General features: G+C 36.6%; 1 protein-coding gene across 1 annotated transcript in view; it reads left to right on the forward strand.

Annotated features, from left to right (window-relative positions):
• Positions 1 to 1,153: 1,153 nt before the first annotated feature.
• Positions 1,154 to 20,053, forward strand: part of SLC25A46 (solute carrier family 25 member 46) — a 29,093-nt gene continuing 10,193 nt past the window's right edge. Inside the window, exons 1-6 of the mRNA XM_017889054.1 lie at positions 1,154 to 1,570; positions 4,357 to 4,399; positions 6,021 to 6,078; positions 8,540 to 8,617; positions 10,424 to 10,536; positions 14,882 to 14,949. Of these exons, the coding sequence (XP_017744543.1) occupies positions 1,291 to 1,570; positions 4,357 to 4,399; positions 6,021 to 6,078; positions 8,540 to 8,617; positions 10,424 to 10,536; positions 14,882 to 14,949 (640 nt within the window). The 5' untranslated portion in view covers positions 1,154 to 1,290. The remainder of the gene's footprint in view (positions 1,571 to 4,356; positions 4,400 to 6,020; positions 6,079 to 8,539; positions 8,618 to 10,423; positions 10,537 to 14,881; positions 14,950 to 20,053) is intronic.

A 20,053-nucleotide genomic window follows, 5' to 3' on the forward strand; every position in this document is an offset into this window, starting at 1 on the left:
TAAAATGTACAATTAACATTTTTAAATAACTAAGAAGAGTGTAATTGGAATGTTTGCAACACAAAGGATAAATGTTTGAGGTGACGAACATCCCATTTACCCAAATGTTATTATTACACATTGCATGCTGTATCAAAATATCTCATGTAACCCATAAATATATACACCTATTATATACCCACAAAAAATAAAAGTAGTGATAAAACTGTAAACAAAAATGTCAGTTCGCTCAAAACAAAGTTGATTATCACTTTCAATCAAGGTTCGCATCTGGAAGATCGAGAACAGCACGTCAGAGTTCTCTTGGAAAAGCTCTAGGAATCCTGGGCGTCCATCGAGTTGAAGGAACATAGGATGAACCCATGGAAGGCTTCCTCAGATCTGAGGAGGGAGCCTGCCCCAAGATCCCGTGGAGCTAATGAAAACAGGTAGTAGGGGACCCTCTACAGATCTCCTCTCAGTTATTTAATTAGAGGTCCCGATTTTGAAAGATACAACTGGGATTTCAATACCCTGAGTGGTTTAGATACATCGGGAAAAATACGACAGAAAACTAGTTTCTTTACAGCCTTAGAAAAGTAAAACCCGTAATTCCTCACTCCATGAGGGCAGTATTCGAGTACGTGGGTTTCTTTTTCCCCCGACGTTCACTTGAACTTTTAAAATGCTTGCTCTGGTGGTCCACAGCACTTTCGCGCTCACTAGGCGGTACCATATCTCTCAATAGATTTACTCCCAAGTGCGGGAGACAAAGCTAGGTGGAAGGTTACTAACCCTCCACAACTCCAACCTTTACTAGCTTTCTCGGAGCAGGTGAGGCACCAGCCCCGTGAGAACACACTGAGATCTGGGGCGTAGCTGTGACATGGGGTATTTCTGGCCGACATCTCACCGGGTAAGCTCCACTCGCGGGTTATCGGCTCCCTCCAAGAAGCATCTTTGACCTCCTCCCATGTAGGCCCTATTCCTACACCAATTCTCTTTCTGGAATCTCTTTGGTACCGTGTTTCATTAATCCCATAACCATATTCCCACCTATTCCCTAATAACAACAAAGTTTTAAGGTATAGGTTACCGCCGTGTCTCCCTAGCAACCGTGCCCACTAATGGTTGCCGGAAGAGGCTATAATCACGTGCTCCCAAGACTTCCGGGTTTCTAACGTGACTTCCGGTTGTCAGAATATCCCCCAGGCGCGGCGGCTGCCTAGGGGAAGCTGTGTGGTTTTAGGTCGCGGTGGCCCGGGTGGTGGTGGGCTCCGGGCGGGCTCGCGTCATCCTGCCCCCGCTGCAATGCATCCGCGGCGCCCGGACGGATTTGATGGCTTGGGCTACCGGGGCGGTGCCCGGGACGAGCAGGGCTTTGGCGGCGCTTTCCCTGCAAGGTCCTTCAGCACCGGGGCGGACCTGGGCCACTGGGTGACGACTCCCCCAGACATCCCCGGCAGCCGCAACCTGCACTGGGGCGAGAAGAGCCCCCCCTACGGCGTGCCCAACACCTCCACCCCGTACGAAGGCCCCACGGAAGAACCCTTTTCCACTGGCGGCGGCGGTGTGCAGGGGCAGAGCAGTGGTGAGAAGCATGGGGACCGACGCAGGGATCCTGGGTTAGTGGGGCCGCGGCTTGAGGCCTGCAGACCCCGGAAGCGTTGCAGAGGGTCCCGCCTCCTGTTCCTTCTCATCCTATCCCGCGCCACACCCTTTGCCCTCCTTCGTCCTCTGCCCCTGAAGCCGGCCTTCTCCTCCTTCCTCACGCAAACGAATTCTCCTGGATCAATTCCAAAAAAGACATCTGCCTTAGCTATGGGGTATATAGTAGGAATTTTTAGAGGTTTTGGTGTCTCAACTGATGGCCAGAGTTAAAAAGGAGTTTGGATTATTTACTGTTATCTGATTAACTTTGGCAGCTGTATTTTCTTGATTTAATTAATTAATGAATGTGTTTACTTGTAGTTTTGTGTTCTGAAAAGAGAAGCTTTTCAGCATAAGCAAATTTGGATTCAAACTTGGTTGTGCCACTCGTAATCTGAACAACTTAACCTCTGTGAGCCCTCAGTTTTCTCATCTTTAAGATGTGTAGAAGAATCCAGTATGGGATACATAGGCAAAAAAAAAAAAAGTTTCCTTCCTTTTCCTTTTAAATACCAGAGTGTTATCTGCTTTTCAGATCCCCAGTCTAGAAAGTTTCCTTCCTATAATTTTCCCTTCTGCTTTCTTTCTTCTGACCTAAAAACTACATATAAAAGTTAGAAACACCGATACAATTTCAAGATAGGAATTTGGAATCATGACATAATTATTCTCCATGGGATGTCAGAAAAGCTGCAACACTGCATAATGTACATATTTTCAACATCCTTTTTTATTGATAAAGAATAATAGCTACCTCTTTCTATTCTCCTGCAATTGTTAGAATAATAGATTAATGGTATTATTTAATATTAAATTTATTTTAGGTATCGGCTTTATTCTCATTTCCTCGACTTTGACTTGGAAATAAAATAATATTTATTCAACTAGGAAGAATAGACTTTAACGAATGCCTAGTGAGTAAATGAGGATATGAAGAAGGATAGATGACTTACCTAGCTAACTGTCATACAATTAGCTTTTTGACTCTTCGCTGTTTTTTGTTTTTTGTTTTTTCCCGTTGTATCGTACTAGTCCCAATACTAGTCCAGAAGAATACTGGAAAGGTTTTACAAGTTATAAATCAAATAATTCAAAAATGCATATACCGTTGCTACACAGTTATCTTCTTAGGCAGTAAAGTTTATGTTTTTATCTTTTCATAAGTTACGCTTTGATGGTTACAATGAGGAGGAGTTCCTTGACACAACCAGGGGTTCATTTTGCAGCCGTAACAGGTCTGTGAATGTTAATTTTGCAACAAACTTAGACACCAAAGAGATTTACACAGTAAACAAGAGTAAATCTTCCTAATACCTTCCAGAAAATGTTAGTAGCATTTTCTGTTACTGTTTGGGGATGATCTATACATATAAAAAGTGTAAGGTTGGGCGCGGTGGCTCACACCTGTAATCCCAGCACTTTGGGAGGCCGAGGAGGGCGGATCCCGAGGTCAGGAGATCAAGACCATCCTGGCTAACATGGTGAAACCACAAATTAGCCGGATGTGGTGGCGGGCGTCTGTAGTCCCAGCTACTCGGGAGGCTGCGGCAGGAGAATGGAGTGAACCCAGGAGGCGGAGCTTGCAGTGAGCTGAGATCCCACCACTGCATTCCAGCCTGGGCGACAGGGCGAGACTCCGTCCCAAAACGAAACAAAAGGGTAAAATCTAAGGTAAAATCTAAGGGTGGGTAAAAGAAGCTTTCTATTTAGCTTGTACATTTTTCTAGGGTGAACCGCGTAGTTTCCCAGGAACATGCTTAGGTGGCCTTGTTCTGATTGAAAGGGAATAGTGAGGGCAATTGCTTCATTTGAAAGAGAAGAAAGAATTGTAATTTGTGAATATTGTATTATAGTTAGAATTTAATGTCTGGTTCCCTGGGGTTGTAATAGTTCACCACTATGACTTTGAGTTTAGTCAAGAAGAAAGGCTTTTCTCTTTTGACATATGCATAGGAATGTTTCCAGCTGTGAACTTTTCCAGTAACACAACAGACATACCATCTGTAGTAGCACATACGTATCCAGTAACCTACTCCGATTAATTAAACAGCTAGCCTCAAACTATTTAAAACTTGAAGAGATGGGGAAGAAGAGAACTGTATTTACCCATTTTGGTTATCCCTAAGTACCCTTTCAAATTAATAATTTCGAGGTGCTTTACTTGCAGTTATTGGTTTAATAAAGTGCTCTCCATCAGTAACAGTGAATAATTAGTTTTTACAGCACAGGAGGTAAAGTCGTAGGTAAAATATCAGCTGCGGCCAACCATAGAAAATTTTTTATTTGATTGGAATCAGAAGCTGAAAACTGCTAGCCCTTAGGTTCTGTCTGCATATTTGTTTCATTAGGCCCAGACAGTGTTTTAACAATTTCTGAAATAGTTGTCCAGGACTTCAAAATTGGAAGCTTTTATATAAAATGAGAATATCTTTTTTTGAAAAAATTACAGCTTCAAAACCCTGGGCCCACACTCTCATGTGGCACCAATGAATTGGAGTTAAAGAGTAATTGTGCTTTAAAGGCTGTACACCTTGCAATTTGCCACAAACCCCAGCAGAGTCCTTCTTTCATTTAAATTATTTCCCTGGCCCCATCAGAATTTGACTTTGCGGTTTAAATGAACAGCAGGTTAATAAAATAAATTTTAAAATTGTTTTAGACTAAACCTAAATATTGGTTATCAGTAATCTTATTTTTTTATTTCTTTTTTTTTTTTTTTAACTTTAGAACAGCTGAATAGATTTGCTGGATTTGGTATTGGACTTGCAAGGTAATGTTTTATCTAAAGATGTTTAAAGCTTTTATTTAATTTAGAGTTTTTCTTTAATTTATAATATTAAATGATTATTATTGCTTCCTTTAGTTTGTTTCTTTGAAGCAACAGCTTAAATTTTGAATAATATTTTGCAGGAAAAAAAAATCGTTATTTAAAATATATAATTTGATAGTTTTTCCAGTAAGGAGAGACTCGTCATCCAATTTTATAAACACAAAGTAATTTTGTAATGAGTATTGTAATTGTTTTCATGGGGCTATCCTAAGAATAAAATGAAGTGTAATCTTATCTCTCTCCCATCAAAAAAAGTAATTTAGAATGGGGTTCATGAAGATCAAATGACTCTGCTGATAGGAACTTTGTTCATAGGACATTTTCTGAAAGAAATAAAAATTACATGGCATTTAATGATGCCATGTAATTGACATGGCATTTCCCACATCAAACATATAGAGATCTAGTTTAATTTTATACTGTAGATATTAATATTATGTATTGTTTCCCTTACTTACCTGTTTGCAGATCTGGTTTTCATTCTTTTCATGGGTCTATCCAAAGAATAAAATGAAATGTAATCTGTCTCTCTCCCATCAAAAAAGTAATTATGCATGGAGGCTTCTCTCTAAACATTCTAATGCTTACAAGATATTTAGCAGCATAGCATCTAGATTGTGTTCATAATCAGCGTTTGGTGATAGCATTACTTTTTTTTTTTAATATCTAACGATCATTTTAAGCAAAGCCTTTAGTCTTGATTATTGTGATCCTTAGAACCATTTTCAAAAATATTGGAATTGCACAAAGCTTACATTTCATGCCATAATGATCACTATAATTTTAAACATTTTAACCAAGAAAAATACTTTATTTGACCCGAGGGTGTTAATGTCAATATAAATAAAATCTGTTTTCCATTCTGCTGGAGTTGTTTTTTGCTTCAATATTTATAATTAAAGCTTTGATTCATTTGATAGACTATTATTACATATAAATATGTGTGTACATGTATTTATATGTCACTCTGAGACCTGAAACCCACAGCTGTAATTGTTTTGTGGGGCCATTCTCAAATCAGAAATTTGATTCATAAATATTAGTCAATTAAAATGGTCATTAAGAATCTTATAATTTAAGATTTATACTTAAATTTATACTTAAACCTTATCATTGAAGTGCATCAAAACCAACATTTTTAGAATGGGGTTCATGAAGATCAAATGGCTCTGCTGTTAGGAATGTTGTTCATAGGACATTTTCTGAAAGAAATAATTTGCAGCATTAAATGCCATTTAACTGATGTGTCATTTCCCACATTAAACAAACAGAGATCTAGTTTCATCTTACACTACAGACATTACTATTACATATTATGTATTGTTTCCCTTATTTACTGGTATGCAGATCTGGTTTTCATTCATTTCATATTGAATTTTGTTATGGGTAGAATCATTTGCAAACATTTCTAGACATTTTTAAAGATCTGTTTAATTTTTTTAAGAATGGAAAACAAAGTAATGCATGATTCTTCAGGCAAGAATAATTTCAGAAAGATACATGTTGTAAATTTAATTTGTCTCTGTGTAGACATACATATATATAAATTATTTTTATATAGTCTCTTTACAGAAAATGTATTGGCACATCCTTGCATTGTTCTACGCCGCCAATGTCAGGTAAATGTCATTTCTTTAATCTTTTGAAGCAATACTTCTGACCCTAATATGAAGGGCAGAACTTACATAAATGACATGAAACCAGGTAATTGTTACTTCATGTGAAATGTTCCAAACTTTTTGGTCTCAAAACCTCTTCAAAGTCTTAAAAAAATATTGAGGATTCTAAATAACTTTGGTTTATGTTAGTCATATCTGTTGATATTTACCATTTCAGAAATTAAAATAGGGAAAATTTCAATGTATCTATATAATTCATTAAAATAATACACCTATTAGTAAGATAATATATTTTATGAAAGTATTTTGCATTTTGCAAATATCTTTAACACCTGACATAATAGGAGAGAGCCAGTTTCTCTCATATGCTTCTGCCGTCAATCTGTTGCATCACGTGGTTTTTGAAAGAAGCAAGGAAGTTTAATCTTGTACACGTGTAGTTGAAAGCAGGAGAGAAGTATATTATATTCTTTTGAGATAATTGTGGGTATTCTTTGCAATTGCACCAAAACTCACTGTGTGGTAGTTTCTTAAAGGTTATTTGCATTGTGAAATCAGAAATCATTTTAGTGAACTTTTTACACTTTGTTACATTAAAAAATCCATTCAATTATACTGCATCTTGAATAGATATTTTACTTATGCATGATTCTGTATAATTGTGCATAAGTTATTTGAAAATATTGACCAGATGAGTTACATAGATCTTCCTGATGTTAAGACATTTGATTATAAAATATCAAAAAATCATCTTCATTAAAAATACTACTGATCTCACTAGAAAAGTCTTTAAGTATTGTCGGCTCTTGATGATGGATATAGATTTTCCAAAATTCTGAGTTTTACTTGAAAATTCAAACTTATCATTGACAATAAATACTGTTAGTTATTTTTGTTTTAATCAACAATCTCACTTTCTTTGTTTTTTAAAATATGTCTGTCCTAAGGGTGAATAGGTATAGTCTGTCAATGAGTTTTCTAAGTAAAATGATGTTTGTGAAAAAAGTGGCTAGTTCAGCTTGCAATTCTATCATACAAGTGCTTTCCTCATGACAGCAATCTTCCTTATGTAACACACAAGATATTAATTAGAAAGAGGATGTGTACTCAAAGGTCAAGGATTCATAAAATTAACATTTTGTTACTTCATCATCAAGGATATCCCTATATGAAGGTTGCTTTTTTCTCCCTGTGGGTAAATGAGGTGAAAAATACTGTAAGTACGAAAATACAGTTTGATAGTGCTGCCTCAATTTGTGCTAATGAGCTGGGAGTTCTACCTACCATTGCTTTTGTACCATTAGTGAAAATGAATGTCAAGACAGCAAAAAAAGCAAATGATATCTTAGTAATCATTAGGAAAATAATTTTGAACTTGTCAAGCCCCTGAAAGGGTAATGGGACTCTCAGGAGTCAGTGGACCCCACTTGCAAACTCTGTTATAACCCACTTTTTTTTTTTATTTGTTTGAGACAGTCTCGCTTTGTTGCCCAGGTTGGAGTGCAGTGGCCGGATCTCAGCTCACTGCAACCTCCGCCTCCCGGGTTCACGCCATTCTCCTGCCTCAGCCTCCCAAGTAGCTGGGACTACAGGCGCCTGCCACCACGCCTGGCTAATTTTTTCTGTTTTTTAGTAGAGACGGGGTTTCACCGTGTTAGCCAGGATGGGCTCGATCTCCTGACCCCATGATCGGCCTGCCTCGGCCTCCCAAAGTGCTGGGGTTACAGGCGTGAGCCACCGTGCTCGGCCTGTTAAAACCCACTTTCTTTGTAAAGTAATGCTTCCTATATTTGTTTGCTGTTAGAATTCAAAACAGTATAAATAATTATAAATTAATCTGTTCATGCTTAGCACTGAAAAGTGTGTATACAGAAATACCATTAAAATAGCATTGACTGTATATGCCACAGAACAGTATATTTCAGATATATATTTACATTGTAGTAATATTAACATGGAGATCCAATGGACACGTTATATATAAGTAACAAATATATTATTTTTAAATGTTTTATGAAATACCATTAGAATGTAATACATTCTAATATTTTATTATTTCACGTAATAAATATTGTTTTGACACTCCCCCAATTGATTTCATATACCAGTCAGTTACCACGTATAGTTTGAAAAATGCTTGCCTAAAATGAACATGAGTTGGGAGATGTAATTCAATTCTTTAAGGCAATACAAATATCAAATAAGACCCTCTTTATTATATAGTCCACAGTACTGTGTGTATTATACATTGGTCTTCAGATTGTATTTATATAACCGTACATACTGTACTTTTAATAGGTTATTTAAAGCACTTTTAAGAGTAATTTTGCTCATGTGTAATTTATGTTGACTTTGGAATTAACTTTTGTTTATACTGCAATTCTACCATATATCTTTCATGGCTCTGTTATTTCTTGACAAAACATTAACAGAAAAAAATCATGAATTATCTTTTTTACAGGTTAATTACCATGCCCAGCATTACCACCTCACTCCATTTACAGTCATCAATATTATGTACAGTTTCAACAAAACTCAGGTGAGAATTTTGTCTATGGATTCTATTAAAGGTTTATATAAGTGTCATTTGGGCTTAGTAATCATTAAAGCAATAATAATTACTTTCAATTTGGTCAATAAAACATCTTAACTGTTGTAGTAAAACCAAAGTAGCACAACAATATGTTTTTGAATCTTTCAGAGTTTAATTTAGCAAAAGTACAAATTAATTAGCAAAACCACAAAGAGCTGTGCTAAGATGATGTCTCTGCTGTCAAGAGGCTCATATTTATTCATGGAGACAAGATCTTAAACAGAAGATTGTGCTGCGTAAGATAAAGGCAATATTAGAAGAACAGAATGCTGTCAGAATACAAAAGAGAAGTACTTTATCAAAACTGGGCTTGGGCTCAGTGTATGCCTGGGAAAAACTTTGGGAAAAGAAAGGCCCAAATTGTGTGCTTCTTGTTGAGAAGGCTAACTCTTCATGATAAAGATAGAGAAAAGGTTTTTAAAGTAGATGTGTGAAGGCCAAAGACAAAGAGAGATAATAATGTTTGAGAATGGATTTAATAGAGTACAATGGGAGCTTGTAACAGAAAGATGAAAAAGTAGCCAGAGAAGTAAGCAGGATCCAGATTCTAAAGCACCTTCTAAGAACTGCACACTAGATCTTAAAAGCTACAAGAGTACTGTTGAAGATGTTTTAGCCATGACCAAAGTATCTTGAAGAGCTTTGCATTGTTTGGCAATATCTATCAAAATTTTAAATGTATGTGTTCTTTGACTTACTAATTTCACTTCCAGGAACTTGTCCCACATAGATGTGCATGTATATATGCAAAAATATATATATACAAGGATGTCCTATGACATTGCATATAATAGACTGGAAATGATTAAATGTCCATCACTAAGGTACCAGTGAAATAATTATGGTTTATTATGGTGAACACCTTGTAACCTTTAAAAATAAGAGGGTAGCTCTGTTTATACTAATGTGGAATGATCTCCAGGATATTTTTTATGTTTCAAGATAATACCACCTGTTAAAAATAAACAAAACAAACGTATTTCTATAACATACACACAGAGATATACTTGTATATGCATGGATTACCTTGAGGATAAATTGTGAAACTGCTGCTGAGGACTGGGATGAAAAGGAGACAGACTTTCAACTGATACCCTATTGCTTCTTTTTAATTCTATCATGTATATCTATTAATAACATAGATAAATAATAGGGGTATTACTGATAGTATTATGCAAAGGGGCAAAACCAGAGACAGTGAAACTTGTAGTCAAATTGATATAAAGTAATAGTGTTAAGTATGGAGAAGAGCATGGATTTGTAAGATACTAAGGGAGTAGAATTTGTAGAACCTGGGGACTGATTAGATAGGAACAGTGAGAGAAAAATGTTTTCTAGATATATTATTTGGACACTAGGGTGATGAAGCTGCTATCTAGGGAAATAGGAAATACAGCAGAGAAGGAAAGAATTGGTGTGGTATGAGTGAATATGATTGGGTTAAGTTGTGGATATGTAAGTTTCAAGTTACCTTGTGTCATCCACAGGACAGGACTAGTGGGGAGTTGAATATATAGATATTAGGGACAAATTAGTTAATCATTAGGGCTTTTAATTAATAGGAATATTCTTCTCGGCCTAAATATAACTTTAAAATGATATAAAATTAATTTAATTATAGTTCTCTACTAATATTTCTATTAGAATAATGTCTTATTGGAAAATATCTACACAATATCAAGTTTTATTAAGATCTTTTCTGTTTCAAATGTAGGTATTAACAGAAATAACCATGAATTTTGTTCATTTTAGGGACCTAGAGCCCTGTGGAAAGGAATGGGAAGTACATTTATTGTCCAGGGAGTCACACTTGGAGCAGAAGGCATAATTAGTGAATTTACACCTTTGCCAAGGTACCTTTTTTAGCATTTCTTCAGTCTTAGTTTCATGTTGTGATTCGTTTTTAGATTCAGGGGGTACATGTGCAGTCTTATTACATGGGTATATTGTGTGATGCTGAAGTTTGGACTTCTAATGATCCTCTCATCCAACAATTCCCAATTGTGTAAACATCATACCCAATAGGTAGTTTTCAACCCTTGTCCCATCCCTCCCCTATTATATTGTTTTAAAAGTAAGTAAAAAATATCTTGAATCTGAAAACTTGTCTGAAGTAACTAAAAGAAGAAACAAAGAATAAAATTAATTATATCTTATTAAATTAGTATGTGATAAGAAAATGTGTCTTGGCTTAGTATTATGGAGATGTATCTTTCAGCTTCTACTGCTATGTGCCAGCAGCTGCCAGCTGAGGAACAAATGTGGGTATATGAGCAATTCCCGCTCTTTAAGTATTCAGTTTAGTGAAGGAGACACATGTAAGCAAGAAGAGGTAACATGTCCAATGTCATGGGGTTGGACAGTCTAGATAATAAAAAGAAGTGTCTTATGCTCGGAATATTGGGTATATATGAAATGGAATATGAGGAAAAGAAGCTGAGGTGCTACATTACAATACAATTGTGCCTTTGTAAGTTTATTCTCTATGGGGTTGGAATATGTTTCTTTTTTTTAATATATAGATGTTCTGATCAAGATATATTCAAATGGCAGTGTAAAATAAATGGAATAGTATAGACAGATTTATGGAGATCTATTGTAATAATCTAGGCGAGACTGAGAAGGTTCTGAACTGTGGAACAGAACAGAAAGGGATGAGCTGGCTAGATATTTCTGAAGTATAATTGATGGTCATTGTGTTAGCTTGGTAATTGGAGATAGGAGAGAATGAGTTGTCATTAGTGACTTAGATTTCTAGATTGTATAATGTTAACCAAGTTGGAGAATTCAAGAAGAAGAAAAAGTTGGAGTAGGGAAGAAGATAAAGAATTTATCTTTCAATAAATGAAGTTGGAGATTCTTGTGAGACATTGAGGGAGGGGAACATGTCTAATATTTGGTTGGAACCATGGATCAGAGTAAAAAAAAAAAAAAGAAAATTGAAGCAGAGGCAGAGCTTTGGATATTATGTCATAAAAGTAGCAGTTGAAGCTTAGGATAGATGAAATCACCTAAGGAGAAAGTGTAGATTAAATGAACAAAATGGACCAAGGACAGAATCCTAGGCGTACATGTGTGTCGTGTGTGTGCTGGGCGAGGGTCGGGGGGGTTAGTTGGGGGAGATAATGAGAGAAATTAGAGAGGTCCTCAGAACAAATTGGAAATAGCATAAGATGTAGGACAATCATGTTCTTGAAACCAAAAATGAGAGAATTAGAATTGTAGATACATTTGAGAGTGAGGGTAGAGAAATTAGGGAAATTTGCTTTCGGGTGTCTCTTCTCTCTGTGAAGCAGGATACAGGGTTATTTGGTGAAAAAGTGATAAGCACTGGTGTTGTAGTAGAAAAGCATGAGAGGAATGATACACATTTGGGACAATCACAATGATGGGTAACAAAGGAATCTTACAAAGAGTATATGAAAGGAATGTTAATAGGTAATATTGGAAATTAGAAATTTTTAAGGTGCTATTTGGCATTACTCTGTGATTTTCCAAATCAGCACTATATTTTTGTATATCATCCTATCGATAATGTTAAAGGCTTTGGAATGGTTTGTTAATCCAAATTTATTGTCTGGCAGGGTGGATTTTTTGGATTGTTAAAGAAGTGAGATAGTTGAAGGCATAGCTACTAGTGTAACACATATGCCCAATGTTGGGATTTAGTCCTTATAGGGAAGGAAATGAAAGCAAGAGAAAATGATATTAAGCTTTTTTCCAATGTGATTTCTTTTGAAGGACCTCATAGTCTTGAAGTTCCTTAAATAAAACTTTGCTAAAAGGTTTGAAACAAAACAAACATTAGAAAGGTCAGCAACATTTGGGTAGCTCAGTTTCTTGTTTTATTCTTTAAAAATCTGTATTTCTTTGTTTGGCTAACTATTCACTTTATTGCTTTTATATCATTAGATAAGATCTCAAGTTAGTACTTATAGTCAAATATTCTTGAAATTCTCTAACAAACAGTTCTATAAAAAATTAACAAAAATGCAGGAAATTCCATTTGGTAGAGTGAAAAAAATTCAATGCAGTTGTTCCTTATATCTCTGGGGATTGATTCCAGCACCCCAGTGGATACCAAAATCCAGAGATGCTGAAGTCCCTTTTATAAAATGGTGTTGTATTTGCATACAACCCGTGCACAACCTCCTGTATACTTTAAATCATTTCTTGATTCCCTATAATACCAAATACAATGTAAATGCCATGTAAATAGTTGTTGTTGTGTATTGTTTAGGGAATAATGACAAGAAAAAAAAAGAAACTCGGTACACATTCAGTACAGATGCAACTATCCCTTTTATAAATAAATATTTTAAATCCACAGTTGCCTGAATCCATGTATGTGGAACCCATGGGTATGAAGGGTTGACGGTATTTGCAACCGGAACACTATTGGTTCAGGTCCTGACTATTTCACTTTTTATTTCTGGGACCTTAGGCAAGTAATGTTGCCTCTCTAAAGCAGAGATGAAGGAATAACGTTAATTTCAGGTTACAGGGAAGAAAAAAATAGGAATGGGAAGGCATAGGACTTTATAAAATTTTATCATCTAACTTTCTTAGTAGACAGACATGTCAACTGAGTGGGAATATATTTTCATCATTTTGAATCTTTCTAAAGAAGACAAAATAGTAACCTCTATTGCATTGTTCTACTTGGATAATTTTGGTGATAAGCCCCACTCATTAATTCATTCATTTACTTAGCTAACATTTCCTGAGTACTTACTATGTGCCAGGTTCTATGCTAAAAACCGGTTTACAATGAGGAAAGGAAACAAAAGGTAACTGTTGCCAGGAAGCTCAGAATCTAATAAAAGTACATTCACTAAGAACAATAATTCCATTAATGAATAATTGCAAATTGAAATTTGTTTTCTGAAAGAAAAGAATATAGTTCTATGAAAGTATTAAAGGGCTAGAAAGTGCCCCTAGTAACATGACACTTAAGGTAGATCAGAGTGGTAATTAAGAGGTACATACCAATTTGTATAAAAATGCTGTTGCAGTGGGGGAGCATAGAGAATTCAAGTGTAACTGAGAGAAGGCTCAACATGGCTGGAGCTCTGGCCAGGGTAAGGTACAGAGCAGGTGGGAGCCAGAACATGTGTGGCCCTGCAGGCCATTATAAGAATATTGAAGAGGTTCAGTAAGGTCAGTGACATCAGATTTGTTTTCAAAGGGTCATTGTAACTGTAGATGAAAAGGTTGCCTGGGGACCGAAGTGAATAAAAGGAGACATCTTAGTATTCTATTTCAATAATAAAGGTGAGAAATGATAGTGGCTAAGATCAGGGTAGTATCTTTTGAGATAGAGGTAAGTGGATAGTTTTGAAATATACTTAGGTCAAATTGAGGGAATTTGGTGATGCTTTAGGAATGGTAAATGAGAGAGAAGGCAGTATCAAGGATGACTTCTTGTATTTGGGCTTGTGTAACTAGTTGTCAAATGAAGCTGTTTTTTGAAGTGTAGTGTGAATATCTTTTAAAAAATTATTTATTCTTCTTTGGGCAGATTTGACCTTTCCTATTAATGGGAAGAAGGCAGAGTTGTGGCAAACAAGGTCACTAAACATTAACTAAAAGTAGTTCACAGAAGCTACTACATAAGGAGGATGAGCTCTGAGGTCTCCTAGCCTGGGGTTTTTTAATTGCATAACAATTACTAGGTAGAACAGGGGAGATACTATAGATATGCCAACATTGAGTTTTTTTATAAAGTTTATGATCAAATCAGAGAGAAAAACAGCAGATCTCTAGTGTTCATTAAATCAGCAAATTTATAATTTCTCAGTAGTATTACTTTTTAACAAATTATTTATTACCCAGGATCATCATGTGTGATCTCTTTATCTACTGCTAAACCCTTCCCAATCCTCTCCCCCAGTTGGAGTGAGTTAAACCATGTGTCGTTCTACCCCACAGTACCCTTTACTTAATTTACATGTGGCTTTTTTCATACTGTTAACGTCGGGTAGGAGTTCCTGTAACCAAGGCCACCTGTGTGGTTCAGTCTCTCACAAAACCCATTTGGTTCAACTCCAACTTAGTTTTGACTCATCACACATTTGTGGTTATACCACTGTAAACATCTTGTAGTCTTCCTCCAACAGTTCCCTCTGAATTTGCTTATTTTAAACACATGTTATTTTAAACACAATGAAATCGTCCTCAAATTCAGTAGATTTCCTTTCTGATTAACAGTTCCTCAGTAGGGAACACTGAAAGAGTTCAAGTAGAAAAGAAAGATTTTAAGTTGGACTTTAGGACAAGTACATTTTCAGTTCTTTTATCATATCCACATGGAGTAGGCACATGATATGGGGCTACCATATAATGCATTCTTAACTGAAGGTAAATTAATTTTGGAGATTTTGTAGTTCTAACCCTAGATATGAGGGTCCCTAGGGAAGAAGGGTACCATATGGTGGAAGAGGGCCTGAACCTTAGGAACTCCAACAAGGTGTGACTGGGTTAAGAAAGGTGATCCTTCTGAGGACTCTGTTCTGTCGCATTGGTCTATATCTCTGTTTTGGTACCTAGTAACCATGCTGTTTTGGTACTGTAGCCTTGTAGTAGTTAGTTTGAAGTCAGGTAGCGTGATGCCTCCTGCTTTGTTCTTTTTGACCTTAGGATGTCTTGGCAATGCGGGCTCTTTTTTGGTTCCGCATATGAACTTTAAAGCCGTTTTTTTTCCCAAATTCTGTGAAGAAACTCATTGGATCTCCGATGGGGATGGCAATTGAATCTATAAATAGACCTTGGGGCAGATATGGCCATTTTCATGAATATTGATGCTTCCTTATCCATGAGCCCAATGGTATGGTTCTTCCCATTTTTTGTTTGTGTCCTCTTTGATTTCACTGAGCCAGTGGTTTGTAGTTTCTTCCTGAAGAAAGGTTTCCTTGAACATCCGCTTTTGTAAAGTTTGGATTCCTATTTTAATTACTCTTTTCTGAGCAATTGGTGGAATGGAAGTTCATCATGACTTGTGGCCTCTGTTTGTCTGTTAGCTGGTGTATAAGAAATGGCTTTGTGATTTTTTGGCACATTAATTTTTGTATGCCTGAGAGCTTTGCGAAGTTGCTTATCAGCTTAAAGGAATTTTGGGCTGAGACATGGGTTTTTCCTAAATATACAATCTGTCATCTGCAAAACAGGGCAATTTGACCTTCTTCTTTTCCTACTGAATGACCCTTGATTTCCTTTCTGCTTGCCTGGATTGGCCCGAGCCAGAACTTCCAACACTATGTTGGAGTTGAATAGGAGTGGTGAGAGAGGGCATTCCTGTCTCTGTGCCGTTTTCAAAGGGAATTTTTCCCAGTTTTTGCCCCCATTCAGTATGATTATTGGCTGTGGGGTTTTGTCATAAATAGGCTCTTATTATTTTTGAAGCGTATGTTCCAGTCAATGCGCGAATTTATTGAGGCGTTTTTAGCAATGAAGGGTGTTGAATTTTGTCAAAAGCCTTTTCTGCATCTATTGAGATACATCATGTGGTTCTTTGTTTTGGTTCTGTTTTATATACGGATTACGTTTATTGATTTATATATGTTGAACCAGCCTTGCATCCTCAGGGATGAATCGCCACTTGAATCCATGGTGGATAAGCCTTTTTGATGGTGGCTGCTTGAATCCGGTTTGCCAGTAATTTTATTGAGGATTTTTGGGCATCGATGTTCATCAGGGATACTTGGTCTAGAAATTGCTCTTTTTTTGTTGTGTGCTCTGCCAGGGACTTTGTGATCAAGGATGATGTTGCCTCCATTAAAATGAGCTTAGGGAGGATTCCCTCTTTTTTCTATTGATTGGAATAGTTTTCAGAAGGATGGTACCCAGCTCCTCCTTGTACTCTGGTAGAATTCAGCTGTGAATCTCATCCTGGGTCCTGGGACTTTTTTTGGTTGGTGAGGCTATTAATTATTGCCGTCATTTCAGCAGGCCTACTAATTGGTTCTAATTCAGGGATTGCAACTTCACACATCCTACAGCCATCTGATCTTTGACAAACCTGAGAGAAACAAGAATGGGGGAAAAGGATTCCCTATTTAGAAATGGTGGCTGGGAAAATTGGCTGGCCATAAGTAGAAAGCTGGAAACTGGATCCCTTTCAACTTACTCGCTTATACGAAAATTAACTTGCAAGATAGATTAGAGACTTAAATGTTAAGACCTAATACCATAAAAAACCCTAGAAGAAAACCTACGGTAAGTAGCCATTTCAGGACATAAGGCAATGGGCAAGGAACTTTCATGTCTAAAACACCAAAAGCAAACCAGGCAGCAAAACCGGCCAAATTGACAAATGGGATCTAATTAAAGACTAAGAGCCTTCTGCACCAGCAAAGAAACCTACAGTCAGAGTGAAACAGGCCAACCTACAAGAATGGGAGCAACAATTCTTTTTGGGCAATCTACTCATCTGACAAAGGGCTAATACTCCAGAACCTTACAAACGAACTCCAAAGCAAATTTACAAGAAAAAAAACCAAAACCAACAGCCATCAAAAAAGTGGCTAAAGAAATGAAACAGAACATTTCTCTCAAAAGAGACATTCATAACAGCCAACAGACAGCATGAAAAACTGTCATTAATCACCCAGGTATCAGTAAGAAATGCACAATAAAAAACCAGCAATGAGATACCATCTCACACCGATTTTAGAATCGGGCAATCATGTAAAAGGTCAGGGAAACAACAGGTGGCTGGAGAAGGATGTGGCAAGAAATAGGAACACTTTTACACTGTTGGTGGCGATGTAAACTAGTGTTCAACCATTATGGTAAACAGTATGGCAATTCCTCAAGGATGCTAGAACTAGATGTAGCGATATGACCAAGCCATCCCCAGGCTACTGGGTATATACGCCAAAAGGATTATATCAATCATAGCTGCTTTAAAGACACATGCAGCACGTATGTTTAATTGGGCGGGCCCACTATTCAGCAAGCGCAAAGACTTGGAATCAACCCAAATGTCCATCAGGTGACAGACTGGATTAAGAAAATGTGGCAGGCATATACACCATGGAATAGCTATGGGCGCCCATAAAAAAGGAATGAGTCTTTTGGGCATTCCCTTCTGTAGGGACATGGATGCAGCTGGAAACCCATCATTCTTAGCAAACTATCACAAGAAGGCCAGAAAAGCGCAAACACCGCGGCATGTTGCTCACCTCATAGGTGGGAACTGAACAATGGAGATGACTTGGACTCGGGAAGGGGAACATCAGCACACCAGGGGCCTAGTCATGGGGAGGGGGGAGAGGGGAGGGATTGCATTGGGATATAAATGCAACCTGATATAAATGACGAATTGATGGGTGCTGACGAGTTGATGGGTGCAGCACACCAACAAGGCACAAGTATACATATGTAACAAACCTGCACATTATGCACATGTACCCTAGAACTTAAAGTATAATAATAATTAAAAAAAAAGAATATTTTCAAAACAGATCACTTATGAAATTTTATTTTTAAGTAAATAGTATTTTTCTCACTTATAAGTGGGAGCTAAACTACAGGGATGCAAAGCCATAGAATGATATAATGGACTTTGGGGACTAGGGAGGAGGAGGTTGAAGGATAAGACTATCTATAGGGTACAGTGTACACTGTCCCAGTGACAGGTGCACCAAAATCTCAAAAGTCACCACTAAGGAACTTATCCATGTAACTGAAAACCGCCTGTATCCCCAAAACTGTTGAAATAAAAGAAAAAATAAAAAAATAAAAATAAAAAAGAAAGGTGATCCTGAAAAGGAGTCAGGAGAGACCAGAAGAAGGGAGGATAAAAACCAACAGAGAATGGGCTAGTGGAGTACAGGGGCAAAGAGTGCTTCAAGGAGAGAAGAACACGAGGCTCTGATGGCTGCTGAAATGTCAAATAAGGTAGAGACTTAAAAACGTCCATCAGATTTAATGACATGGAGATTATTGGAGACTTTGGCAAGAGCTGTTTTTGTTCAAAAGCAATCTGAAGTGGGTTCAGAGATGAATGGGAAAGTACGGATGTGGAAACAGCAAGTTTAGAATGTTGGCTCTGACTAGGATTGATGAAGAGTGGTAACTGGAAGATGAGAGGTTTAGGGTAGGTTGGAGGAAGTTTTTTTGTTTTGTTTTGTTTTTTTTAATGAGGATAGCTATTTGACCATTTGAAAATTTAAGACTGCTAAATTAGAGTTATTTTAGAATTTTATTGCTTTTTGTGTTGATTATGCATAGAAGTATGTATTTTGAACTGTTAAATGAAAAACTAGACTGTTTTGAGAAAAGCAAGGTACTCGAATAAATTTTATTGATTTTTTTTTTGCTCATTAGCGAGGGCATTTTTTGCTTGAAAATAGTTCATTTAGATATATTTATATATTTGGTATTTGATAATGAATTATACAAAAGTTTAATGACAAGATTTTACATTTACCCTCAACCGAAACTTTTAAGTAGCTTTTTTAAATTTCTAGAGCTGTAACAGTAAATTTTACCCATTTTATAAAGTAGTAGAGAACAGATACGAGGAAGAGTCCCAAAAACATTTTTTAAATACTTGGTTTTAAATCTCTTTTTTTTTTATCTTAATGATCTTAATAATTAGCAGTAGTCATCAAAGGGGAGGTAACTCAGAATTGACAGTTGTATTTAAAGGGGAGGCTATCCAGTCCTTAATGTTTACCACAATTTTATACTTAAAACTGATGTCATCATAAACTGTGGTAATACTTTCTGAGTTCATGAGTATTAGCTGTGCCAAGATGATTTACAAAGCATGTAACATATTTTGTTTTATAATCATAAAGTAACTTTCCATAAGATGGGAGGCCTAATCTATTTTTTATATTTTTTGACTTAATCATTGAATAATATGATTTCAGCTACATTGTGTTGTTCAAGCCAAATAAATATGCTAATAGTAATTTAATCAGAGTTTGGCCCAGCAGATGCTCTAAGGTCTTAGAAATCAGGGGTAGTTGTTCTATTGTCTGAAAGTCTCTGATGTATGTACTCCTTTGTATGCTGTTGTTTTTCAAATTCAGTCATTTGAAATAGAAAACATTTTTCTAGAGTCCTGTTGTAGCCATGATGGAATGAGTACCAATTCCATCAGAGGAACTGGTGGTAGCAAGTCTTATCTTTATTTTGCATTTCCCTGTCTGCTTTTTTTCTCTCTCTCTCTTTTCTTTTCATTTTCTCCTATCTCCGCTGCCTTTTATTTTTTTCTTCTTATTTACATTTTCTTTTTTTTTTTTTTTTACTCTCTGTAATCTTGACTCTTTTTGGACTTTTCTCTTGATAGAACTTACTCCCTTTTTTCCCCTTTGGTTCTATTTCATTTCAGCTTGCCTCCCTCCCTCCCTCCCTCCCTCCCTCCCTCCC

This window comes from Rhinopithecus bieti, unplaced genomic scaffold, assembly GCF_001698545.2.
Source record: "Rhinopithecus bieti isolate Rb0 unplaced genomic scaffold, ASM169854v2 scaffold_18126, whole genome shotgun sequence".
Lineage (NCBI taxonomy): Eukaryota > Metazoa > Chordata > Mammalia > Primates > Cercopithecidae > Rhinopithecus > Rhinopithecus bieti.